General features: G+C 56.2%; 1 protein-coding gene across 1 annotated transcript in view; it reads right to left on the minus strand.

Annotated features, from left to right (window-relative positions):
- The window catches only part of KCNQ4 (potassium voltage-gated channel subfamily Q member 4), a 56,021-nt gene extending 28,934 nt beyond the window's left edge, over window positions 1-27,087 (minus strand). Inside the window, exon 1 of the mRNA XM_061120079.1 lies at window positions 26,774-27,087. Coding sequence (XP_060976062.1) covers window positions 26,774-27,087 — 314 coding nt within the window. The remainder of the gene's footprint in view (window positions 1-26,773) is intronic.
- Window positions 27,088-27,572: the final 485 nt, after the last annotated feature.

Consider the following 27,572-nt stretch of genomic DNA (forward strand, 5'->3'; position numbering starts at 1 on the left):
AAGGCCCCCTTCTGAGGCTTCAGTTTCCCATCTACAGAGTATAGATGGTACACAGCGCTGGCCGGCTGGGGCTCTCTACAATCTCCCCGGCAGACAGGCCAGGCTGGCAGCTACTTACTGGAGCATCTTTGTCCAGCATGCCTGGCTGCAGCTCGGGCCCCCGTTCTCCCAGCCAATCAGGCAGAGCTGGGACCAGTGGGTGCTGCCGGATTGGTTCTCCCTGAAGTGGTGAAGTGAAAGTCACTCAGTCGTGTCCGACTTTTTGTGTGCAACCCCATGGACTATACAGTCCATGGAATTCTCCAGGCCAGAATCCTGGAGTGGGTAGCCTAGGGTACCCAAGGGTAGTTGATTCCCTTCTCCAGGGGATCTTCCCCATCCAGGGACTGAACCCAGGTCTCTCGAATTGCAGACAGATTCTTTACTAGCTGAGCTACAAGGGAAGCCCAAGAATACAGGAGTGGGTAGCCAATCCCTTCTCCAGGGGCTCTTCCTGACCTGGGAATCAAACCGGGGTCTCCTGCATTGCAGGTGGATTCTTTACCAATTGAGCTACGAGGGAAGTCCTGGCCAAGGCTTATTGTGAGACCTATCAAAAGTCTTTCTCCCCCACCCACCCATTCTGTGACTATGCTATTCTTTCAGGAGGCCAGCAAGGAGATCAGGGGTGAATAAGTGAATGGTTTGCTTAGATATATGGTTCTCAAAGTAGAGTGGGCAGCAGAATTACCTGGAGGGCTTATTCAAATACTGATTTCTGGGCCTCACTTCTAGAGCATCTGATTCAGTATGAACTGGGGCCTGAAAGTATGCTTTCTACAAAATTCCTGGGTGTTCTAATGCTGCTCCCCCAAGGACCACACTTTAGAGTTAGGTTAGTGAATTCACACTAGGTTAGTGAGTGGGAGGGGCTATGGCTGACTCAGTTATTAGCCAACTCAAGGCTTTTTATTATTTTTTTTAATATTTATTTATTTATTTGGCGGCACTGGGTCTTAGTGGCGGCATATCTTCAATCTTCATTGCACATGTGGAATCTTTAGTTGCAGCATGTAGGATCTAATTCCCTGACCAGAGATGGAGTCTGGGAACATGGCGTCTTAGCCACTGAACCACCAGGGAAGTCTCAAGGTCTTTTAAACAACTGTAATCACTGCCTTTTCCCCTCACCCCAACACCCCTGTTTCCATGGCCTTCCTCAAATTACTGCTGGGGAAACAGCCACAGAGCAAGGAGGAGGGGTAGGAAAATCCTTCTGGGGAGGTGGGTTTCACACTAACCTCGTTTAACCCCAGTTCGCTGTCTGACCCCGTAACTGTGCCTCCTGGCCAAGGCTCCCTATTGGCCAGACACCAAGCGGAGCCCTCCACGTGCATATTCCTATATTCCTAACCGCGCCCACCCCCCCCCCCCCCCCAATCCCACAGTCATCACAGTTCATTAGCGAGGAGGAAACAGGCTCAGAGAGGTGTTCGGTGATGGCTATACAACTCTGTGACTACATTAAAACTACGAATTGTGCATATTTAAAGGGGACAGGTGGATATGGTATGTGAATTACATCTCAATAAAACTGTTGTTTAAAAGGAAAAAGGGACATTCCTGGCAGTCCAGTGGTTAAGACTTTGACTTTCAATGCAGGGGATGCAAGTTTGATCCCTAGTCGGGGAGCCAAGATTCCACATGCCTTGTAGCCAAAAAACCAAAACATAAAAGAAAACAGAAGCAATATTGTAACAAATTCAATAAAGACTTCAATAAAAAATAAATAAAAGGAAAAATGATTGAAAAAAAAGAAGAAAGAAAGGTATGCTAGGTTGTCCAAAACCATAAGGCTGGGGACCTGAACCCAAGTCCATTTGGACCACCACACCATAGTACCTCTCTGGGCCCCAGGCACCCTGTCTGCAGTATGAGGTGAGGAGTGTCAGTCTTGACTCCCCAGTAGTGGGGTAGAAGGGAAGGAAGGGTCAGCTGTGAACTCAGTTCCAGACTCTCTGGAGATGTTCCAGGAGAGGCAGATGCTCGGAGGCTGGAGAGACAGGGATGTGGAAGGTGGGAGGCCTGAGGGTGTAGAGTCAAGCAGCAGAAAAGATGCTAGCGCCTAACCTCTCAGAGCCACGTTCACTTAAGAAATGTTCATTGCCATCTACACCCAGTCAGGTTTATTGTAAAGCCTGAAATGAATCATATAGGACTTCCCCCACCCAAGAAATTAACAAGTATAACAGAGGTGACGTGATAGACAAGGTGATGACAGTGTGCCCAGGGGTTTGGGGGAACCTCAAGATGGCTTTAGCAGAGCCCAAGTGGAGGGATCAGTGAAGGCTTGGAGGAGGCGACAAGGTCAGGTGGCAGTGCACCAAGCAGAGAAAGCAGGATGTGTGTGCAAGCAACAGAGATGTGGGAACCCGTAGGCAGTCCAGGGTGGCCCGTAGTTCTGGCAGGTAGGGGCCTAAAATGAAGGGGCAGAGGACAAACCAGAGAGGGCCAGATCAGGCACCCTCAGGCCCTATGAACGTGACCTGAAGGCAGTGGGGACCACTGAAAAGGTTTTTGTTTTTTAAACACTTTCTTTAAAAAAAAAGGATTTGTTTGTTTGGTTGGCTGTGCTAGGTCTTAGTTGTGGCATTTAGGATCTTTAGTTGGGTACTGGGACCTAGTTCCCTGATCAGGAACCAAACCTGGGTTCCCTGCATTGGAAGTGTGGAGTCTTAGCCACTGGACCACCAGGGAAGTCCCTGAAGAATTTTAAGAGGGAATGATATGGTCTGATTTGTGTTTTAGGACCACCACTCAGGGACAATAGGGAGCACGGGTTACAAGAGGTGAGATTGATCAGGAAGAGCAAGTAGGAAGCTCCTCAATCATTCAGGTAAGAGATGCTGGTGGCAGCATGTAAGTGGATGGACTAGAGAAAGTAAGTAAGACTTGGTGATTAATTGGAAATTGGGACAATGAAAGAGAATGACTCATATTTCTGGTTTGGGGACTGGATGGATGAAGGTGCCATGACTGAACTGAAATAGGAGAGCCTCGTGGAGGAGTAGATATGGGGGTGATGAATTCTGTTTTGGACATGTTGAGATGGAGAAGGCTGGGTAAACACTCTAGGTATGAAGACAGAGACCTGAGCCAGAAATGTGGACTTGGAGTACATCAAGGGAGAGATGGTGACCAAAGACAAGAGGCAAGATTGAGACAGTCCAGAGGGCATATGGAAAATGTACAGGAGGACCCAATGGATCCCCGGCAACTCAGAAGGAGGAGAGACCCTCCAACAAACTGGAAAGGAGCAGCCGGTGAAATGGAAGGGAAACCAGGAGACAGAGGTGTCAAGCCAAGGGAAGAAAGTGTTTCAAGGAGGGAGTGGACAACAGTGTCCAATGCTGCCAAAGAGGTCAAACAAGATAAGATCTGAAAAATGTCACTGGATTTGGTGACAAGTTGGTCACTGGGTACCTTGGCAAGGTCAGCCACAGACAGAGGGGAGGGCCAGAGCAGGTCTCAATGGGATAAGAAAGGGAGAGGAACAGTGACGAAGTAGAGACAGTGGAGGTTTAGCTATTTAAAGAAATTTAACTGCAAAGTGTAGAAGCTGAAATCGGTAGCTGGAGAAAGACACAGGGCACAGGGAATAAGCCAGTGTTCTTTTCACCGTTGTTGTTTTCAGATGATAAAGGCAGAGTGGAAGGAGCCAGGAGACAGGGAGAAGTTAAAGATGTGACAGAGACGGAGTGATCAATGGAATGACGTCTGCAGGGCAACTGGGAGGCTGGGATCCAGAGCAGAAGCGCTGGTGCTGAGCAGAAGGGACCCAGCCAGTTTCTAAGGTGACAGGCGAGAAGGGGGAGAAACCAGGTGGGAGAGGAGATTGGGGGTCAGATGGGGGAAGCCCAGAGATCCCTCATCAGGGGATTTTACTTTCTCTGGGAAGAGGAGGCCAGATCAACTTCTCAGAAGGGAGCAGTGTGGGTGGGGGTCTAAAGAGGTGGACAAGACTTGAAACCACAGGTGTGGAGGATGGAAAAGGGAGCTGACCAGACCCTGGAGAGTGGTCCAATGGGAGCACAGGGCCATCATCCCCAAAGGTGAGGATGGGAGAAAAGACGCAGAACATCGCAGGTGCTCTACACATGCATTTTTGGTTTGGGTTGGGTTGGGCCTTTTTTGTTTCTTAGGGCTTGATGATTCTGAGGGAAGAAGGAGCTTGTGTGGGATAAGGGACCCCCCCCCCTGCCCCCTAGCCTCCCCACAAGGCCAATGTAAATGCAGTTCCAGGCCCCAGTCCTCCCTTCCCCTAGGGCCTCCCTCCTTCCTTTCCTCTCTCCAGTGTCCCTCCTCCCAGACTGAGCCCTGCCAGGGTCTGCTGCCTGCCTGGCCACCAGCTGGCTCTGTCATTTCTGCATCTGGCTTGGGGACTGTGTCTCCCTTTCCTTGCCCTCCAGACCAGGATCTCAGAGGCAAGGGTCTGTCCTCCCCGGACTGGGGGATTCTGGGGCCAGTGTGTCCCCATTTATGCAAGGTTCCTTATGAAGGCAGAGGTCATGTCCCCCACCACCTTCCCACAGAAAAGGGCTTCTTAAACCCCAAACCAGAGCTGATACTGCAGAAGGAACTTCAGCTAGGCCTGAGAGGCACTTCCTGATGGCGGTGCAGTGTGGTCCGGTGGCCCCAGCTCCTCTGGGGAAAACAGGCTCAGTCTTTCTCTTGCAAGGGGATAAGGTGGAGGGGCAGTCAGCCAGGCCCCAGAGCGAGGCTCTTTCCAAGAATCCTCAGGGGCTGGGACGAGAAGAAGTTTCCCTGATCCAGCGATTCTAAATATGGCAAAGGGAGCAAAAGCACGTGACCCACACCAGGGCTGCTGCCACGGCCGCCGCTTCTCTGGGCCAGAGGCCTGTGCTGGGGTTCAGGGCTAGGGGTGAAGCCTCCATGGGGCCTCAGTTTCCCCATCTTCACCGAGAAGATGGGGGACATCTCAGTGACGGCTAAAGTCCCTTCAGCCTCGTAACTCTCCAGCCGTGGGGCGGAAGGGATAGGGCCAGCCTTCAGCTAGTTCCAGAGTCTCTGAGGCTGTCCCTGGAGGGAGGACAGCCTCCAGTGCATAGTACAAACTATGAAAAATATGTGCCCTCTTGGAGGATCAATTAGAAAAGGCATTCCCTTCAGCTTAAAAAATGACGAAAAGTTGACCCTGCCAAAATGACCTCATAAGAACCAGGCATCCCTTGCTCTGGGCTGATCCACCTTCAAGCACAGGCTGGATTCAGCACCACTGTCCCGCTCAGCCCAGCCCTTTGCATCGTACAGGATGCACAGAATATGGGGCAGCCTTGGAGATGGCCCTGACAGCTCTGGAAGAGCCAACCCCATGTGGCGTCACACAGCTCCATGCCCCTCTCTTGGCCACCAGGAGATGGACACTGGCCCAAGAGAGTCTTCCCCCCACCCCCTGCCCCTGTCTAGGTTGGGCTGAGCCAATCAGATTGTTTCTCTCAGGAATGGAGTTAGGAACCACAGACGCACATTGGCAGAGATGCAGAGAGAAGTAGAGATGAGACTGCCCCTCCAGAGTCTCATCTTCCCCTCTCGACTCTGCAAAACCCACATCTGCTTCCTGCCATGAAGCCTCTACGGATTCTTCCCTCTCCTTCTGGTAGGTGTTCTCTACCTCCACATGCCAATTTTTCTTGAGCCAGTGTGAAAGGTCTTGGTCCCACTATTATGGAAGGTGGTGTTTTCTAGACAAGGTGTTTTAATGAGTCACAGCTTCATCCTCTCCCACCTGGACCTGCTCCAAATCTCCTGTGTGTGTATGTGTGTGCTCAATCGTGTCCGACTCTTTGCGACCCCGTGGACTGAAGCCTGCCAGGCTCCTCTGTCTATAGGATCTTCCAGGTAAGAATACTGGAGTGGGTTGTCATTTCCTACTCCAGGGAATCTTCCTGACCCATAGATTGAACCTGTGTCTCTTGCATCTCCTGCATTGGAGGGTGGATTCTTTACCACTGGGCCACCTGGGAATCTCCTACTTGTTCTCATTGCTTCCCTCTGCTGTGCCAGCCAGACTACCTAGTGCCCCAGGTAAGTGCACTGAGCAACACATCAAGCAAGGGTGGGAACAAGGAGGGAAGAGGGGCTATCCATCTGCTCAGGGCTGGGCAGGCCGTGCAGACAACACAGATAAACAGGGAGCATGGACTCCCAAGCAGGAGGTGAAAGCAAACTAAGGGGTGGAATTCAGGCAGCCTGAACTTTGGAAATGAAAACAAGGTGGTCAGTGGAAACTTTCCCCTGGTTCCACCTGAGCCACTTGTGTGAATTTGGGTGACTCAGTTTTACATGCTGAGCTTAGCATACGATTTCATTTGAACAAAGGGCTCTCTGCTTTTTTTTAAAGTGTGAAATCCATCGACTTGCAGGCTCAGGCCCGAGCACCTTAGCATGGTTGCAAGGCAAGCCCTTCCCCACCTGACTCTCCACACTCAGTGCCCCACCTGGCACATGATATTCCATTGTTGCAGCTCAGTTCCCCCACACCAGCAAGCAGAGCTTTCTCCCTTCCTCACCTTTGCTCCTGTTGTATCTATCCCTCCTCCAACCTGGCTGGGTGAGTGGAAACCCCACCCTATGCTCCCTTAATCCCCTATTCCCACCTCTACACTCACCCCTATCATGGCATTTGCCTCAACATGTGAAAAGCACTCTTTGAGTCCCTGCCTCCTCCCACAGACCGAGAGCTTGTGGAAATCCTGTCCTTCTCACCTTGAATGCCATGCTCCCAACTCAGAATGAGAGCTGGGTAAAAGTCTCCTGAAAGACGGGACAAACCCCGCACTGGACCTCTGACTGGTACCACCCACCTCCCCTGTGTGGCTGCTTCCATCTCCACACCTCAACCCTCCCTGTAGCAGATGGGATTCAGAGGGAACCGGTGCAGGTAGCAACACCCAGGAACCACGAAGTCCAGAGCCACAGAGCATTCACTCACTCACTCACTCACTATTTACTGAGTGCTCGCCACGTGCCAGGCACAAAGATCAATAATGTCCTTGCCTTCATGGAGCTTACATTCTCATGGGAAAGAGACATAATAAATAAACAAGACAGCATTAAAAATGTCAGATGATGCTGGAGAAAAATGAAGCTGGAAAGGGGGACAAAGAACATTGGTATGGGAGTCGGGAGCTGTTCTACAGAGGGTGGTCAGGAAGAGCGGCATTGAGAAGGTGACATTAGGGCAGAGACCTGAAGGAAATGAGGCGGTGAGCCATGCAGATAGGTGTCAGAGAAGAAGGTTCTGAGCAGAAGGAAAGGTAAGTGTAAAAGACCTGTCCAGAGGGTGCCTGGTGTGTTCCAGAACCATCAAGAAGGGAGTGCTCCCAGAGAGGAGTGAGGAAGGGGGGAGTGGTAGGTGGTGGAGGGGGGAAGCAGATCATCCACTAGCTATCGTGAGGTTTGGGGCTTTTAGTCCAAGTGAGATGGGGAATTCTAAGCAGAAAATAACATGATCTGACTTGCATTTGCAAAAGACCACACAGGCTGTTGAGTGGAGAACAGACTATGCCAAGGTAAGGGGATGGGGGTGTGGGCTATGGCGTTTGCCCCTGCCTTGCATTGAGAAGCTAATGGTATATAATCCAAGTAAGAGATGATGGTGACTTGTACAAGGGGGAGTAGAGGTGACAAGAGGCAAGCAGATACTGACTATATTTTGTCACCAAAAGACCCCTTGGAGTCAATCAATCCTCTCTTTAGAAATGGGAAACTGGGTCATAAAGTAATGTTTTTTCTTCTCTTTCCATAGAAGGATCCAGGCACCCACCCCTCATCCCCACCTTAAAATTTCCTTCCTCTGGGCAGCAGGCTAGAGCCTGCCCCTGCCCTTCCCACTGTATGTGTCAGGGTGGCACTGGATTCAAGGATTACACAGGCCTCCAGCTGCTTGAGCCTGGCAGGGGTCAGGGTCACCTCTAAGAAGATTCTGTCCTCTGAATCAGCAGAACTTGTGCAAAGGGGGAAGAAGGGAGGGAGGGAAGAGTCAAAAGAGGGGAGAGAGCTGAGTCCCCACCACTTGGTTCTCAGCACTCCCAGAGCAGAGGGCACCAAGAGCTGACAGGGTGGAACAGGAGCTTCGGGGAGGGCTGGGTCCCCTGGGGAGGATGACCTGGGGAGTCCTGCAGACTCAGCCATTGAAGATCTCATCCAGTGGGAGGCTGAGGGGAAATGATGGAGAGGAGTGTTCGGATGCCTTTGCTGCTAACAAGCAAAGCAGCATGCAAACTCGCAGGCCACACCTGGGGCTGCTGGTTACAGATGCTGCTCTGAGAGCCTTGCTCAGGGTGGGAACCCCAAATCCAGGACCAGCCAGACCAAATCAAGCAAGACTGGCTCCAATGGGCTCGGACAGCTGAGAAAGGCTGGCTGAGTGACCCTGGCCTGTTCCACGGTCAAGAGGGAGGGGCGGCGAGGAGGGTCTTAGGCTTTAGGCTGGAAGCACGTCTGCAGACATCCCCTCAGTTTTCTTGGGTTTTAAGGGGAGAGGTTCTGACTGATTCAGAGTCCCCTAAAAGGCAAGGGCCTGCGCGGTGGCTCCAAGAAAGGGGTCAGGGTTGGGGGCAGCAGAAGGGGAGGCACAGGCTGTGGGCAAAGCTAGGGACCTGGATCGACAGGCTCTCCATCCTGGCTCTGCCCCACCCGGCTGAGGAGGTGAGAAGCTGTGTCTGAGTTTCAGTTACTCCTCAGGGAGAGGAGGGGGTTGAGGAAAGGTCTTCAAGAGCTCCCATTTTCTGCTGACCTATCTGGGATTGGTGATCTTGGCTTCCCAATTGGCTTCCTGCCCATCCTAAGGAACTTCTAGAGTGGCTGGAAGTGGAGGGTCTTTTACATTTCATTTGCAGGGCACTCCTGTGTGTGGAAAGTCTAGAGTGACCTCCTTCAACCTCCAGAGTGTGTTAGCCGCTCAGTGGTGTCTGACTCTTTGCGACTCCATGGACTGTAGCCCACCAGATTCCTCTATCCACGGAATTCTCCAGGCAAGAATACTGGAGTGGGGAGTCATTCCCCTCTCCAGAGCATCCTCCCAACCCAGGGATCTAACCTGGGTCTCCCGTGTTACAGGCAGATTCTTTACCATCTGAGCCACCAGGGAAGCCCCTTAACCTCCAAAACTCCCCTATAATTGAATAATGATAGCAAGGAGGAGTCAGGGTAGATCAAAGCAGGACTTCCAAAAGCTCATTAACCACAGAAAGAGGGAAGAGGTCAGGGGAAGGGGACAGATTGCACCTCTAGTCCCGGGGCCCCCTCCTCTCCTGAGGAAGACTGAACTCTAAACGTTTGAGAACCAAAAGAAACAAACCCCTACCAGGTTCAAGAACTCAGACTTAGCAGCATGACCCTGAGCAAGTGAACTGTCTCTTTCTGGGACTCAGTTTCTCCGTCTGTCTAATGGGGCCAATGATCCCTCTTGCGGCGGCTTGGACGCAGGGATCTGGCTCGCTTGAATCCGCCCAGAGGGGTTGCAGAAAGATTTGGGTTCACTTCGGGACACGGAGGAGGCTGACAGCAGGCGGGGCTCCTCGGGAGAGGGAGGGGTTCCTGGCAAGGAGGGTTCCAGAGGGACTCCTCCCTCGGCACGGCCTCTCTCCCTTCCTCCCCAGGGGCCCCTTCCCGCTCCGGGGTCCGGGAGGCTGACCCGGCCTTGTCGGCGCGGGGAGGAGCTACTGGAAGGGGCGGGGCGCGGTGATGGGCGGGGCTCCGGGCGGTCCCTGGAAGGGGCGGAGCGTCGCCGACACCCAGCACCGCTCGCGGGAGGGGCGCGGGCGGCGCTCAGGCTCAAGTTACCTCCCTGCGGCCTCCCCCGCCCCGCCGGCTTCTTTTTCCGTTTCCAAATTAACAATTGAAAACGCTGCGGCCTGAAAGGCGAGCAGCGGGCCAAGCGGAAAGTGTGAAGGTGCCGCTGCGTCCCCGTGGACGGGGGCCGAAAAGGGGGCGCGACACCCTGTCCACGGCTAGCCCACCCACCAACGCCGCTTGCTGGGCACGGAGAGCCCCGGAACGTAGAGGTGCCAAGGCCCCTAAATCGGGTCCTGGACTGATCCGCCGTTGGTACTGCTCTGGCCAGTGTTGTAGGACCCAGTGCCCAGACTCAGGGTGGTGCCAGCCCCCCGAGGAGGATGGGGGGAGGAACTGGCGCTGGGTTACTACTCTCGAGGCTGAGTGCCCAGGAGGGGCAGCCCGGTGCCAAGCAGCACCCTCATCGCGCCCTCCTTAAGGGCTCCCAGAGTCAGATAGGTTCGCGGGTGAACGGATCAAACCAGGCATGTCACCTTACAGAGACTCAGTTTCCTCATCTGGCAAATGGAGAGAGAAGATATACGGACCATAGGGAGCTGGTCGTGGGGACTAAATTAAATGAGAGGAACCATGAGGCTGGCCACAGTGAACACAGTAGACAGTAGCTATTATCTTGGTTGACAATGATGATGATATTGAGCCCTTGGCATTTCTCCACCTCTACCCACAGCCAGAGGAGCTGTCCACCAATGGGGAACACTGGAGCTGACAGGTGTTTCCCTCCCCTCGCTTCCCTGGGGCTTACCAAAGCCCCACATGATAAAGAACTGAGGCCAGGAAGTTTCTTGTGAGGGGCTCAAAGTCACAGGTAAGTGAAAAAGACTAGGGCCTGAGCCCGGGTGCTGCCCTGAGGCCCCAGGTTCATCATGGAGATGGGTGGTCCCTGGGGTTGGGACCATGATCATTGAACCCCCCTCCTCAATGTTCTGAAGATGGGTGCTAATGCCAGGGCAGCTGGAATGAATGAGTGGGTAATGGAGAGAGGCCCCACTCCTGGGCATCCAACGGCATGGGCCAAAGAGCCAGAGGGGCAACATCAGGGAAAGATACAGTGTCTAGGCCCCAGCCCCCCATGATGTAAGCTCCATGAATGAAGCAACTTCTCTTGCCACTATCTTTCCCACACCTCAGACAGAGCTTGGTGCAAGAGCAGCTTATCAATATTATTTGAGTGAATGAGTGAATGAACAGGTTCCCTCCTACACAGCTGTGGGCTTCCACTTGCCACCTATATGGCGAGATGAGTGTGGGAAGAGGTGCTCCTCTCTCCAGCATGGAGACCCAGGGCAGCGGAATGGTGGGGGAAAGAGGCAGAAGCCAAGACAGAGCAAAGGAGGACACAGGAGAGGAGGTTCCAGAAGGCAAAGTTGAGACCAACTTTTTCTTCCCAGCCCCTCACTCCTGTCCTGCCAAGCACTCACCCCATTCCTTCTCCCTTCTTCCCTCTTCACTGATCACCATGACTTCACTCCATCCCCAACCTCACCCCAGTTCACTTAACCTTGCAGTCTGAGCACCCCTCCCTGATTTATAATCCTACAATGACTCCTCATGATTCACCACCTGAGGTTCTCAGCCCAGAGTTTGAGGCTGTACACACACTAGGCATTGGCCACACTCCACCCTTCCATACCCTGTCTATTTCCACCTTGGTGACTTTCGTGTTCTCTCTTCTCCTCAGGATGGTCCCCCTTCTTCCCCAAGAATCCCTGATCTGCTTTGAGGAGTGCTAGCCCAGCCCCTGGTTGGGATTCCTGGCCCCCTCTGGGGACCACTTCGTGCAGAGACAGTTTCTTCCTCTGTCCACTCCCACCCCACCGCCACCAGCTCATGAGGATCCATCCATCAAGGGTAAAGCCTGTTCTGACTCCTCCACATCTCCCAGGCTGGCCAAGTAGAAGCTTAGACAGTATCTGGGAGGAAACAAGAAGACCCAGGTCTCCAGGGCCTTGAGCATCCGTGAGTCAGGAATTTCCCACAGTCCTCTGCAGCTTGAGACTTCTGGGTAAGGGCACCTTGGGGTTCCTACAGAGGTGGGTGGATGGAGGGAGAGCCAATGCAAGTCCATCTTGAACACTGGTGAGACTGGGAAAGAGTACAAATGGAGACCCACGCACTATAAGCCAACAAGCTGTTAAATAAGAGATGTTCTATCCTTCCTGACATATTTACCTTCGTGCCGATCTGGAGGGCTAGGTTCGAATTTAAAACCTTTGACTCCTTGGTGTCCCGTGCTAGAATCTGGCAGAGAGGGGAGAGCCAGCCCCAGCTCCCCTCCAGTACCCAGCCCCTGGTGTGCCCTCTTCTCCTCCCACACTGGGCTCATTCCTCATTGGAAGGGCCTTGGGTACATTCCTGTGGTGGCTCCAGCCTGCTCTCATCTATACTGGCTGCTAACGTTTGCTCTTGATCCTAGGAGCACTCACACAACACTGGACCTTGGGCTGGTGAACCAGTCAAGAGGCCTATGCCAGCCCTGACACGGGAATTCCAGGGTCCCCTGGAGTGTGTTCTAGAATAAGGCGGGTCATGCAGAGGCTCCAGGCTGGTGGCATGCAGGGCCATAGAGGCTGAGTGGGCAGAAGTCTGGGGCCCCACCCTCGATTCCACCCAGAGCAGCTTGGCTTTAATGTATTTATGTATTGTACTCCTGTGTCACGATTCCTTTAAAGAACCAGATCTACTGCTTAAAAGTTTGCACCATCAGGACCCTTTCCTCCTGCTGAACTGTGGGGAAGCTGAGCTGACAGGGACCACAGTCATACAGCCCTTTAAAGCAAAGGCAGAGCTCGATCCCACGACTCTGGCTTCCTCCCCAGGCCCTGGCCTTCTTGAGCACATTTCTGATCAGTAAGACCCAGTGCCTCTAGCAGACGTGCCCCTGGGAGGTGGTGAGCGCCCAGTCCCTAGTGGGGTTTAAGCAGGCCTGCTGCTGGGGCCTCCGGCCTTAACAGGGGCTGGACCCTCCACTCAGGACGCTCAGCTCAGGAGTGGATTGAGAGGCCAGACCAGGCCTGAGAAGGAGAGGGAGTCCTGGTATAAATAACCGTGGGGGGCCGAGATGTTTGGGCCCGTCTCCTGGGAGACGGCTGTGTTTACCGCCCAGCGAGGGGGGGGCGGACACGGCCCACACATTTGCCTCCCTGACTTGTAGCCAAATTTCTCCAGGAAGGGGTGGCCCAGCATTAGCCCCAAACACTCAGAACTCTGCATCCCTATTCTGGTCCTCTCCCTAACTCTGCCCCAGCCTGAGCCCCAAACTTCCCTGACACTGCCCCCATCCTTGAGCCCCAAATGCTGCACGGCACCACATCTCCACCAGTCACAGACGCCCCAGCATCTGCCCCCATAAGTCCCAGCTCGGCCTCGGTCGGTGTGGGGGCGGGGTGGGGAGCATGAGCAGGACAAGGGAAGGCCCCAAGCAGAGGTGCTGGGTGCTTGCCAGGGATTTGAGCTGGGGCCGCTGGGCATGGAGGGGTGGCCGGCCAGGGACAAACCTCTCCCACGGCCCTGGCCAAGACAGAAGAGGGCTGCAGCCCCCGGATTAGAGAAGAACAAATCCCTCTCCCCACCCTGCGCCCACCCCATGCCTGTCATGTGCAGGGCATTAGATGGCCAGACTCCAATGTGGGAGGGGCTGGCAGGTGCCCTGTTAGTCATGCCATGACCAGCTCTTCTCTCCAGCCAGCCAGGCCACAAGAAAAAAACCTTGAGGCAGGAGGGCAAGTGGAAAGGTCCCTTCCCCATGGGGCAGCAGCTGCAGCCTGGCCCAAGCACAGAAGCACAGGGGTTGATGTGAGCTGAGTTCCAGCCTGCTGGCCAGCCGAACCTCACACACACACACACACACACTTTGGCCAACCAACGGATGGAGCTTGCTTGGGACACCAGCTGCATTTCACCAGAGCTCAAAATAGGAGCGTGTCCATCAGGGGTCCTAGACAGGTGCCCAGACACCTGGGCTCCAGCCCCATATCAGCCACTTCTCCGCTGAATGCCCTTGGGCAAGTCACTTCTCCTTCCTGAGCCTCAGTATAAAAATAGTGTAATAAATATCTTCCTCCAGCATTGTGAGAATTCAGTGACATTCACTGAGTAAACATTGATTAAGCCCCGTGATGGTCAGGCATGCCTTAAAGCTTCAAATGGGAGAGGTGACGCTCTTCTCATGGTATGAGGCAGCATTTTGGACCCCAAGGCCGAAACTCAGAGATGTGAAGAGACCTGCCCAAGACCACGTAGAGGGGACCTGAGCCCAGGCCAGCGCTGCAGAGAGGTTTGCTCTGTTCTTTATTGTTGATGGGGACAATCAGGACTCCTGGGCTGAGCCTGGGCTCTGCCACTAGTCTAAGTTTGTTCCATGCCCTCTTCTGGGCCTCAGTTTCTGCATCTGTAGACAGGGGGCTGGGAGGGGGCAGTGATTTCCACACCCCAACTGGCAGACAGGGAGTTCAGCAGGCTAGGCCCTGTGGGCTCTGCCCCTTTCCCCAGGGTGCCCCACCATCCACTGGGCCAAGCCCGGGTGCTCTCATGGGGCAGTGCTAAGATCACTGTTCTGGAGCCCCCCACAGACCCCCAAACCCCATCAGGACCTACACCTACCCACTCTGCTTCCAAGGCCTCCCTCAGCTCATTCACACACACCTTCCCCCAGGCCAGGCTTTGCATAAGCAGCTGAACTTTCCATACAGGCAAAAAACCCTAGGGCTTCAGGCCAGGTCCAGCCTGGCCCTGGCAGGGTTAGTGGGCAGCTCCAGCGGAGCCGCTCAGACGGCTGGGCCGTGAGGGGAAGGCAGAGGGAAAGAGAGGCCCGGCGGGTGGCAGCCCCAGAGCTCCCCATGGGAGCCTGCCTCCCTTGCTAGACCCAGAGGGGCGTTTCTCAGTCACCAATTCGCCCATGGCACTCCTGTCCTCGGTTCCTGCCTGAACCCAGTCTCCTCCAGGAAGTCTCTGCTCCTCAGCCTGGCGTTCTCAGCCTGGCCTCGCTCATGCTCCAGCCTGCTGTCTGCACACCGCCCGCCCCATCCAGGCTCCCACTCTCCTGCCCTCTCTCAGTTCTTTGCAAAGGTCACGTTCAGCCCCACCTCAGGGCTTTGCCCATGCTGGTCCCTCGGCCCAGAAGGCTATTCCCGCCTCCTCTTTGCCTGGTTGACTCTGACTCTTCACGTTTCAGGTCTCCGCTGAAACCTCTTCCTCTGGGAAGCCTTCCCAGTCACCGCCAGTTTGGGGCTGGGCTCAGCTCCTCTGAGCTGGGCCCCCACAGGATTCCACCCAGACAGCTGCCAGCCGCCTGGCACATCTCTCGCCAGGGAGCAGGGGAGAGTCTGATTCATTGCTCTGTCCCCAGCTCTTGGGATAGGGCCTGGCCCCTCAGGGACTGCCAGGCAAGGCTTCCCAAATGAAAGAGCAAGAAAGTGTAGAAGTGGGGTAGAGAGAGAACCTGAACTTTAAGGCTTAGCTGGTTGTCGAAGCAGCCTCCCAGCAGGCAGGCCCATCGGGGCCAGTTAGGTATGCATGTATGTGCTCAGTCGTGTTCAACTCTGTGACCTCAGGGGCTGTAGCCCGCCATGGGATTCTCCAGGCAAGAATACTGGAGTGGGTTGCCTGAGCCATCAGGGAAGCCCCCAGTGAGGCATAATCTGGTGGGAAAGATGACGGCCTCTAGAGCTAGATTCTGGGGTGTGACTGACTCCTGGCCCCATGACCTATACTCAGGCAAGTTACTCAACCTCTCTGTGCCTCAGCCTCCTCATCTGGAAAATGGGCATAACCATAGGACCTAACCTCCTCTGGTCACTGAGAGGAAAAAGTGAAAGAAAAAACGGCAAGTCCTCAGAGCAGTGTCAGCACACAGCAGGTCCTCCATAAGCATGGGCTGTTATTATCTTTATTATTATGAGAGGCCCAACAACAAGGGAGGCTGAACCTCAGAGAGGGAGGTGACTGCCTGAAGTCAACCAGCGAGAAGGTGTCTCTTGCTTTCCCAGCCCAAACCACACTCCCCATGTATACTGCAAGTGTCCCCACCCCGGCTCGCCCCCCGGAGCCCAGTGAACCTGCTCCCACCTTCTCACACCACAGAGGCCCTCCCCCTCAAGCTTTAACTCGGTCCTCCTGGAATCTCACGCTTAGTGGCTGCGTGACAGGGCACCTGCTGACCATTTAAGCTATGGACTTCCCTGGTTGCTCAGCTGGTAAAGAATCTGCCTGCAATGCAGGAGACCCTGGTTTGATTCCTGGGTTGGGAAGATTCCCTGGAGGAGGGCATGGCAACCCACTATAGTATTCCTGCCTGGAGAATCCCCATGGACAGAGGAGCCTAGCGGGCTACAGTCCATGGGGTCACAAAGAGTCGGATGCAACTGAGATCCTAAGCGCAGCACAGCACCCTCCTCTATACAATAGAGTGATGACAGTGCCTACCTCCTAGGGCTCTGAAAAGGACTAAATGAAGTACAATAGCATGTGGAAAATACCCCATATCTGGCACCACCATACCCCATACAGGTTAGGCTATGAAACTCATTAGTATATGAAAACCGTTAGAACTCTGGGCCTCTCAGCCTGGCCCCGGTAAGGTTGTCACAGAGACCCCCTCCATATCACCTTGCCCCCAGGCCTCCAGATACACTGCAGGGGCTCCTGAGGAAAGGAATTGCCAGTCTGGAATACATGCTCTAATAGAACCCATACTCTTCCCCCCCCCCAACCCCCGACCTCCACAATGTCCCCCCTGGGGGCTGAAACCAGTGCAGGCCAGGGTGAGAAGAGGGAGTGTGCGCTGGGGAGCAGGGAGGGTGGAAGCACGGGAGGCCCTCTGCTCCTCACAGCACTTTGTAGTCCGGGAGGCACCTGATGCTGGGGGCAGGCAGAGATGATAACTGTCCTTCTCCATGGAAGATGGGAAGCGGGAGCCTGAGTGAGGCTGAGTCACCTGCCTGAGGTTACACAGTCTTTAAGAAGCAGAGGTGGGCACCGACCCCCAGCCGGCTGACTCTGGGTTCAGTGTTCCTTTAACGGAGGGGTAAGCCCTGATCCTGGGTGACCTGCCCCATCCTCCATGCAGACCAGTCTTGGCAAGAGCCCTGGGCTGGTCCTTGCTGCACTCCAGGGCAGGCTGGCCCTGAGGCCCAGGAGAAATAGACAGGGCAGACTGAGGCTCCCACGGCCCTCTAATCCTTCCATTCCTACCTGGACTCCTCCCACTTCTGGTCCCAAAGCTCAGGCGGGAGGAGGCAGGATGGCGCCCAGACTGAGGGATTTCACGCACGGGTAAAATTTTCAAAAACAATTTAGGGACAGCGTGAGATTGTCAACTTTTTTATTTCGCCAAGTAAGGACATTCTTTAAAAAATTCCCAGGCCCATCATTTCATAAAAGAAAGGACATAATCTCAGACTAAATGACAGTCCTTTAAATGGAATAAATTTAGCTTTATGAAAAAGTCACCACGTTGTCCTTATTTCTCTCAGCTTTGCCTTAGGTCACTGAAAAAAGCCCGGGTCTGCTGACGCATGTGAGAATCCCTTGGAGCTTGGGCTGGGGAGTCGCACAAACACGGGTTTGAATCCTGACTCCACCATGGACAAACCTCTTGGTGCACATAATTCCCGCTGTCTGAGCCTCAGTTTCCTATCTGCAAAATGGGAACATGAATAGTGCTGCCAACAGCAGTACCTGGGGAGCTAAGTGGTCTAGTGTTTGCAGAGCCCTAGTTCTGAGAAGAAATCAATCAAGCCTGGGCTCCCAGCCAGCGGTGCCTCCCTGACCTGCCGCTGCCTGTGGCTCTCCGTCATCCACAGGGTAAAGCCCACCTTTGCAGCCCGACCCTCGGGGCCTTGGACACACCAGACTCTGCAGATCCTGAGGCCAAGAGGCTAGAGGAGCAGAGTCCCACCTCAAAGCCCTTTCTCTAGCTGTTGCCGCCACCTGGAGTGCGCTCAGGACAAAAATGGCAAGCGTTTCCAGCTCACTGCCTGCACCCAGAGGACCTAGGGGTCCTTTTTCCATTCCTCTCTAATCAGCAAAACCCTTCTCATCCTTACAGCCTGCCTCAATGTCACCTTCATTCCCTGGCTCAGCAAACATTCACTGATTACCAACCAAGAACTGTGCTCGACCCCCACCACCGAGCGGAGCCCAGAACACACAAGGGCGGGTGCGTAGGGCTCAGGGGTCTCTGCAGGGCCCCCAGTCAGGCTTCGGGTGGGGCGCACAGGGAGTGATTCCAAGGAGAAGCGGTGGTTCAAACTGGGATTTGAAGGATAGATAGGAGTTCCCTAGATGATGGGGTGGGCGGGAGAGGGGAGGGAGTTTGAGGCAGAGGGAAAAGCATCTGGAGTATTAAAAGCCCACCTGGGCACACTCCAAGCTGTTTCTTAGGTGAGGAGCCAAGGATGCTTGAGAAAGGGCTTCCTGACTTGGGCCCTGGGGGTGGAGAAGTCACTATTGGGGAGGGGAGGGTAGATCTGGAGACAAATGCCAAGCCTGAGGTTCCTTGGGGATGAAGAGGCAAGGGAAGCTTAGGGATGAAACTGCAGAGCAGGATGCTGTCATCACAGAGGTGACCCGCCCCCAAGTCACAGGAGTATGTGAGACACACCCCCACCCACACAGAAATTGTACATGGAGAGGAGGACCCAGGACAGAGCCACAGGAGCCCCAACATTCAAAGAGCAAAAGGAGGAGGCAGCTGACAGAACCCTGGGAGGAGCCCAAGGGAAGGGCCCGTGCGAGCAAGGAGGCAGTAGGGCAACATCCCAGGAGCCACATCCTGGATTCAAATCCTGTTTCAACAACTTATTAGCTATGTTGACTTTGGGCCTTACTTTCCCTATCTGTAAAATGGGGCTAATTTATTTTTCAACAAAAAGGAAGACAAAGGGCATGGGGTTGGAGGGAGAGGCACGGTTCATATGTTCCTCCCCCATCCTGTGTCTCTCCCACCAGATGGATACCAGTCCCCAGAGGCTGGAAGATTAGATGAGTAAATGAAATCTACTGAAATGAAAATGCCCCCAACTCTCAGAGGACCAGGCGGAACTGGCAGGCAGCTTCCCTCTGTTCTCAGCAACTCTAGCACAACTCTCATCTGTTGCAGAGGGGCGGTGGAGAAGGCCCCAGGTGTGCTGAATTCTTCCTCCTGGCCTCAGTTTCCCCAACTGTGAAGTGAAGCCATGACCTGCTTGAGCTCAGAGGCCCTTCTGCTTCTGATGCTCTGCGACAGGATGAATGAAGGAAGGGTGAGGGAAGAAAGGCCTGTTCCAGACCTGCCGGTCTTGCCCCAGGGAAGGCGGTCCCACACAGGTCTGGGGCCTCATTGTCCCCAGGGCCGGGTCCTTCCGGAAGAGGGTGGCAGCCGGGCCAAGGAGGGCAGGAGCAGAGGCGCCGTGATTGTGCTGACAGAGCAGTTCCTTCTCCCTTTTTCTCTCCCTACCCCTCCCCTCCCAGGGGAGAGCCGAGCCCAGCAAAAAATAAACCCAAAGACAGTGACCTGGACGGGCCTGAGGCTCCCAGGGAGGAGCAGCAGGGAAGCAAGGATGGAGGAGAGGTGGCCTGTGGCCACCCTCCCCAAAAGCTCAAGGATGCCTGATCTGTTCCTCCCCCGCCCCCCACCAACACAGGGGCCCAAGCAGCTCTATCCACTCTCCTTCTTTTACACTGTGAGGGGCAGCACCACTTGCTCGATAGGGATAATGAGCAGGGTAAATCCTGTCCAGCCCAGCTTGAAATGGGTTCCCCAGCGTTGGAAAGGGTACCCCAGAGAATCTCACTCTGCCTCCTGGTGTGGAGCAGTCAGTCCTTCCTGCTGTCTGACCTCCGTCTCACCTGCTTCAGTGGGTCCATTTATCTCCAGCTCCTGGCAGCTGACATCCCCCAGCTGCCTGGCCTGGATGTCTGAGGAGTCTCAGGAGAAAGTGTTCCCCAGATTTCCCTGCAGGGATTAGGGAGGGCCCCTGGGCTGGAGACCCCACTCCACCCAGTGCTCTCCAAATCTCAGAGAGGAAGGAATCGCTGAATCCCTGCTCCCTCGCCTCCCTCCCTCAGGCACTGCCCATGGATTCCCAGCCCAATTAGTCTTCTGCCTGGGGCTGCCCCTCCCATTCTCACCCCCCCACCCAGGTGCTAACCCCCAGGGCAAACAGATCCTACCCGAGGGACAAGCTGCCCAGAAAACCTGGAGTCCTGCAGGGGGGGGGGTTTGTGGGGGCCTCAGAAGTCTGATCAGCACCCTCTCCCCAGCCCCCCAGAGTCCCCGCTGGAGGCAGGCAGTCTTCTGAGTGCCCCTCTCAGTGCTGCCCAGTCCTTGGGGGGGCTCAGGGAGAAGGTGCTGGAGAAGAACTCCCACCACCCCGCACCCCACAAGACTGAAGGTCTGAAACAGCGGCTCCTCCCATTCATCCAGAGTCCCACTGTGCCAGGCAGCCCTTACCAGCCCACTTTCCCGTTTAGCCCCATTTTACAGAGGGGGACAGTGAGGCTCACGGGCTGGGGTGGAGTCGGGGGCAGGCACCTTCCCAGCAAGTGTTGGGACCGAGACCTCGCAGTCTCCTTGGGGATGCCCGGTGCCTATCCACAGAACAGCGTGCTCAGGAGAGAGTGGGGGTGGCCCTCCCCTCCCTGCCTGTGCCCCTGGGTCCCACAGCTCCACTTCCACCTGCCCGGGGCCAGGCTAGCTGCAGGGTTTGACCTCAGCTCTGCAGCAACACCCTCATGGATGCCCTCCTCTTTGTACACACACAGACACGCACACACCTCCACCCTCTCTGGGAGCCCCTGGGAGAGGAGGCAGGAGAGCCCAGTGGTCCAGACAGACACCCCCACCACCACTGCCAGGCTGGGGCAGACATGCTCTGTCTCTCTGCCTCCCCAGACCTGGTACAGAGTTGATGCTCTTTAACTCTATTTGTCAAGTGAAGGAAGGAACCGTCAGTGAGACGCTAGGCACCCTGCTTGGCGTCCTGGAGCCACCATCTCACTCTCTGCATGATCCTGGGCAGGTGTGTGAGGTCCCCTCACCAGCCCCACTTTCCTCGAGTGGGCATGAGCATAACAACGGTGCCCAGCTGATGTAATGGCTGCGAGGGTTAACAGAGAGAGTGCCGCGCAGCATTCCTCAGACGCCCACAGAGATGCATTCTCTGGCTCCCCATGCCCAGCCGCTCACCCCGCAACCCAGGGGAACGCAGCTCCTGCTCTGTCCTGGGGAACACCCAGACACATTCACGGTGCTGACAAGGACATCCATCAAATCTCTCCCTGGGGAGGAGTGCGATGACAACAACAACAATATAATAATAATGGTGATACACAGGTGCTTTCCCTCACTTGGCCCTGACAGTTCTAGAGGCAGGTATTATGAGTCCTCTATTTTTTTCAGATGAGAAAACAGAAGCTCAGAGAGGTTAAGTAACTTGCCCAAGGACACATAACTGCCAAGAGTAGAACCAGAAATGAACCCGAATCTGGCAGATTTGGATCCCATACTCTTAACCTGCTGTGGAGCAACCTTTGGGGAAATGAAAAGTCTCCCCTATTCCTCCATCTCAGCCCAACAACTGTCAGATACTCAGAATTCCCTCCTGGGCCCCGTAGCCCATAAGAAGGTCGGCCCTGGCCAAAGACCCACAGATGTGCATGTTGGGGGAGGAAGGAAGCTGAGAAAACCTCCAGCTGGCTTCTCCAAGTCAGGGGAAGTTCCCCGCATGGCCTCCTCTGGGTCTGCACAGCCTTCCTCTCTCCCTGTTCCCCAGGCCATTTCAGCTCCCTTGACTGGCTCTGAGAATTTATCACCCACTCAAAGTGCTGCCATCAGCCTAAGAATAATCACCTCTTGAAACTCTCCTGGCTCCAACATTCTGAAAATATAGATTTCTGCAGCAACAGACCCTGAAGTTAGACATCCAGCAGAGCTTCCTCAATGGAAGGAATGAATGTACTGTGGAGCTGGGATGGGGTAGTAGACAATAAGAGATCCAACATGCTCCAGTGACCACCATGGAGAATGTGGAAAGGAGGGAGCAAAGGAGTGGAAGGCGAAGGGAGAGAGATAGAAGAAGGGCTCGAGGGCTGGCAGGATAGACTATCCACTTCCCCTCTTACAAAGACCAAACTAAAGGACTGGGACCGAAAAACAGCAGTACAAAAAATCTGGGTCACACCCCCAGACTTTCGCCATTGCAAGGCCAAGTTCTTGGAGCAATCTTCCTGATCAGCTGAAAATGAAAAATAGTATCTAAAGTCCTGATCTGGGACTCCCCTCGTGGTCCAGTGGCTAAGAATCTGTGCTCCCAATACAGGGGGTCTGGGTTCAATCCTTAGGCAGAGAACTAGATCCCACATACTGCAACTTAACTAAAGATCCCAAATGCTGCAGTGAAGATCCTGTGTGCGGTGCAGCCAAATAAGCAAAAACATTAAAGTCCTGATCTGAGAGGCAGAAGGCCTCGGTTCCAGGCACAGTTCTAGCACCAACTCATCAGATGTGACCTTGGGCCAGTACCTGCTCCTTTCTGTATTTCAGTGAACCCAGCAGTAGACCACAGGGCCCTTCAGGAGAAGCGAAGGCTGGCAAAGTGCTAGGAAGTCAGCCACCTGCTCCCACGTGGATCTGGGGCTGCCCAAGGCAGATGAAGAAACACACACAGACCCACAGGGCACCCCTGCAGCTGTGGACAGGCAGGGGCAGCAAACTCGAGAGACGGGACCGACTCTGCCCTGTCCTAGGTCTAGGCTGGGGCACAGATCCAAGTGTGCGTCTGTGAAGACAGAGAAAAGGTGGGAGCAGTTGTGTATCAGACTCCTTCGCCTTGGATGTGTGCTAGGGGTGCCCTTATGACATGCACGGGCAGGTATGTCCCAGTTGCTGAGAGTGCATGCGTGAGACAGACCGATGGGCTTATAGTGGGGATGTGTGTGTGCAGAACCGTTGCCGTGCGCAACCGAAGTATGACTGCATGTGTGAGGCCGGGCAATTGCCACCCAGCTGCCAGGGTTGGGGTGCAGGCTGGAGCCGAGGTGCAGGAGGAAGACAGTGCGGGCAGCCCCAGCTCTGGGCTGAGGCTCCTCCATGCTGATTGCGGGACCTCTCCTGAGCCTCAGTTTCCTCACCAGCATGAGGAGAACCCCAGCACCCACCTTGCCGGGCTGCTGAAGCACACAGCAACATGGTTTATAGAGGATGCTTAGCTCGGTGCTCGGCACACAGCTGATGATCCACACGTGATCAGCAATTTCAGTTCAAACTTCAAGAGCCAACCCAGGCAGCCTCGGGGAGCAGCGGGGAGACCCTGCACAGGGAGTCAGGCGTCTTCGGCTCCAGCTCTTGCACCTGCCACTAATCTACTGTGTGATGGGTCTCCAGAGCCTCGGTTTTCTCATAAACAAAATGGGGCTGTCAAAATGTGTGGCCCCACCTCCCAGGGAGGCCTGGGGGCTCTGGGCACCCTTTGCTGGCCATGTTCTTTCTCAGACAGTCAGGGTGGGAGGTGGGGGTACGCCGGGGTTGGGAGGCTGAGGGCTTCGGGAGCTGCCGCTGCCTCCTTCCCTCCCCATTCCCACAGCTTCTGACCCCAGGGACAAGGCTGCCGGAGGATGTTTACAGAGCGTAAACCTTCACTTAGAGAAAGTTCGCGGGGCAGCTGGGGGCTGGGAGCTGCAAGAGTCCCAAAGCAGCTCAGCAGTGTGGGGAAGACGAGGGGAGATGGTGCTTTACTCGGACTTGCCCCTTCCAGCCTCTGACTTCAAAAGGGAGGCCGGCGTGGCCCTTGGCAGGGGGCAGCAAGGAGCAAACATCCCTTCCAAAGGCTCGGAAGCAGGACGGGAAGTGATGTGGTGTTTCTCAAAATTCAGAGAGCGGGGCCTGTGAAGAGTTGAGGGCTGAAATCAAGGACTGGGGCCCAGGGGAGGAGAGTGGGGGCTTGGTGACAGGACCAAGGGCCTGGAGGGAAGCGGGAGAGCTCGCAGAGCCAGCAGTCCCTCCTTCTGGATCTCAATGAGAAGACAGGAGTCAGCGGTTCATGCTTCCCAGCGGCTGCAGCCGCTGGCGGGAGAGGCGGAACCAGGGCTGGTCCTCTGGGCAATCGCCCACACCTGGGGCCAGAGAAGGTGCGGGTTCTGGGTGGGGCCCAGAGGGACCTGACTGGCAGGTGTGAGGAAGGTGTGCCCTGGGGTGAAAGGGCCAGCTCACCTCCATTCCCTCCTCCCTGAGTCCTTCTCCCAGAGGCTTCCCTCCTGGGGCCCCTCCCACCAGGGCCCACCTCTCGGGCAAGGGGGTCCTAGCTACCTGTGCACCCTGGACTCCCCTCGTTTGGGCTGCCTGTGAGGGTCACTGGGGATGAGGGAAGGATTTGGACCAAAAGTGGAACAATCGGGCTCGAAGTCCAATGGTAGGAAGCACTTCCTGGCTTGCCAAGACCCTGCAAGGAGTGACCCCACATCTGGAGCTCCTCAAGAACAGGAGAGGCCTCCCAAGCAGCCCCCTCCCCCAAGCCCAATATACCATCCATCCCTCACCCTCCCACAGGCCCCCGCGGCTTACCAAAGTTCTTCCCACCCATTGCTCATCCAAGACGGAGGCCCACAAGGCTGGGGTTTCTCCCCACTCTGATGGCCCAGAGATCTAAAGCTCAGAGAGCTGTGGCGATCAGCCCAAGACTGCACAGCACGCAAAAGGTGGGGTTCCTGACCCCTCAGTCCTCCCTGACCTCTAAGATGAACGACCAGTTCCCTGAGACCCCCAAACGTCTGGACATTTTCGTGCTGCGTTTCGTCTCCCAGAGCTCCCAAGAGATGCCTCTGCCTTGGGCTCCTGGGGACAAGTGGTCAGAATCAGCCTGGCCCTGGCCAGGGCATTCCTGGCATCCAGAAAGGGCAGGATATGGGGCAAAGGTACCAGCAGATTTAGCTCCTGGAGAGGAAGGAGTGGCCCCTCCAGAGGAGGGGAAGACAATGTTGGCCAGAGGACACGAGACAGGTCCTTCACCCCCAGTGACCCTTACAGCGGCTGAGAGGCCGGGCCTGGGGGCTAAGGACCCCCACCGCAGAGCCCTAGTGCTTTCCCAGGCCCAGCCTTGCCTTGGAAAAGTCATGTCCCAAGCGGAGCCCGTGGAGTGTCTCAGGCTCCGCGAGCACCTAAGCTGTAGGGTGGGCAAGGGCATCTCAACGCAGTGGCTCTTAATTAGCAGTCCCCTGCCCCTCATGCCTGATGCCACTGTCCCTGCTACCCCAACACAGAACCCACAGCACTCCAACAGCCCTCTCTGCAGCGGAAAATTCACCCAGGCCCTCCCAATGGGCACTGGGGATTGGGCTACTCCTAACCACTGACCCTGACTCTAAGTCTGACCTCATGTCTAGAGCAGTCTCAACTCTCGGCCCCACCCCCACCTGGCCCACCCGAGGTCCCTGCCCCAAGTCATGGCTGTCATCCCCTGCAGGCTGGCACCGAGGTGCAAAAAAGGGAACATGCAGGCTGAAAGAGCTCCCTTCCTCTACCCTTCGTGTGGTCAGGGGGCTCCTTTGCCAGCATTTCCTCCCCTCCCCTCGGAAATTCTGTGGGCAGGCAAGCGGGCAGCAGCGGGTCAGCAGAAAGACAGATCAAAGACAGGTGGAAACAGACAAGTAGAAGAGTGGGAGTCAGGTGGAGAGGCAGATGGACAGACAGGCACACAGATAACTGGACAGGTCAACAGAGGGGTGAAAACAGACTAGCAGAAGGAGAGATGAAGACACAGGACAACTCACACACAGACAGAAACTCACTCTGGCAGAAGGACAGTCAGACAGGCAAAAGGACTATAAGATAGTCCAGTGGACAGGCAAGGGGACCACCCAGGAGACCCTAAGACCAGAAGGCCCTCTCTGGGGGCAGCAATAAGGGATTCATATCAGCACAGTTTCCAGGGACCAGAGGTCTCTCTCTCGGGCACCTTCGAGCGTCCGAGCGCCAGGCCCAGTCTTTCAACTGATATCTGCCGAGCCTCTCATGTTCCCGGCTGGGCCAGGCCGTCCCCCAAGACAGAGCTCTGAGCTGCCAAAATTCACTCTTTACATCCAAGAAGGGTCATTGTTTTTGAAAGTTGTAAGAGCCTGGGGAGGGGGAGGAGGGGGCCCGCAGCCTGAGTGTTTCCAAACCTACCCCTCTCCTCTTTCTTTTCCCCTGGGGGTGCGCAGAGCCAGGCCTGGTGCTCCCTGGTGCGGCCAGGGAGTGGGCAGGCTAGCTGGCCGAGCCCACCGGGCAGGCGGCATGGCTCACTGCTGCCGTGGGGAAGTTGAGGGTGGAAGGGAAGACTGTGTGAAGACTCACAGAAGTCAGCACAGGCCAGTGTCAGAACTCTGGTGACTCAAGGGGACTCCCAAACACCTATAATTGGGGGCCAGTCCTGGGCTGGGGTGGAGGTTGTCCCTGGAGAGGGACATCTCTGGGGGGAGCCCAGGTGGGAACCTACTGCAGCTACAGAGCTGTGGAGAGGGTGACGGTGTGGGAGGGCGAAAGGGTCCTCTGCGTCTGGGACACAGGGAGATAGAAGTGAGGAAGAGAGAAAAGGGAGCCACACTTCAGTGACTCCAGATTGGAGAGACACGGGGGACAAGAAGCAGGATGTGGGGAGTACCTGGAACAGAGGCGCAGGGGTTGGAGAAAGGATGGAAATAAGGAATTGAGGTGGGGGAGGTCAGAAGCCAGGTCGGGCAAGGGTCAGGACTTGGAGAGCGGGGATTAGGGTCAGGCTGAGGGGGATCAGAAATGGGGCTCAGGTCTGGGGGCAGAGCGATGAGGGTCTGCCGGCCTCGGGGCTGGGGGGCAGGAGGCGGAGCCAGGGCGGGGCGGCCGTCCCCCCGGGGCCCAGGCTCCAGCAGGGGCCGCGCGGGGCGGCAGCGCGAGGGCGCGGCCGGGGACTCGGGGTCGCAAACTCACATGAAGACGTGGTAGATGAAGGCCCAGCCGCGGGGTCTCTCCAGCACGTTGTAGACCCAGTTCTGCAGGCGGCGGTAGCGCTTGTGCGCGGCGGAGGAGCGCTGGCCACAGGCGGAGCCCGAGCCCGAGCCTGGTCCTGGGAGGGGTGCGCCCGGCGGCAGGGGGCTGCCCAGGAGGCCCAGGCGACGCGGGGAGCCGCCCCCGCCCGCCTCGCCCCGCTCGCTCTGCACCGCCGTGAGCGCCACCAGCTCGGCGCGGGGGGCGTCCCCGGGCGGGGGGACCAGGCCGAGCCGGCGCGGGGGGGCCTCGGCCATGGGCGGCGCCGGGCGGGAGGGGGCCGGGGCCCGGGTCCGATCCGGGGCGGGGGCGCGCGCGGGGCGCTCACCGGCGCATGGCTCGGACCCGGGGCCGGCGGGGCGGCCCGGGGAGGGCGCGGTCGGCGGGGGTTAGGGGTCGGGCCGGGGCCGCTCCGGGGCCGGGGGCGGGCGCTCGGAGTCGGGGGGCCGACGGAGCCCGCGCTGACCGCCCGCTTCCCCGGCGACTGGGGCGGCTCTTTCCGACTCCAACTCTCTTATTACGCGCTCCATGCCGCTCGCCTTTCCACCTGCCGCCGGCGCGCCGCTCACATGTCAGCCTCCCCCGCCCCGCCCCACCCCCGCCGCCCCCGCCCGCCCCGAGGCCGCGTTCCCAAATCGGGAGGGAGCGAGCGAGCCGGCGAGGCCGGGCGGAGGGAGGGGACGCGCGGGGAGGCGGCGGGAGGACGCCCCCGCCGCGCAGGCCGCCGAGTCGGGGCGGGGGC

Source organism: Dama dama, chromosome 20, assembly GCF_033118175.1.
Source record: "Dama dama isolate Ldn47 chromosome 20, ASM3311817v1, whole genome shotgun sequence".
Taxonomy (NCBI): domain Eukaryota; kingdom Metazoa; phylum Chordata; class Mammalia; order Artiodactyla; family Cervidae; genus Dama; species Dama dama.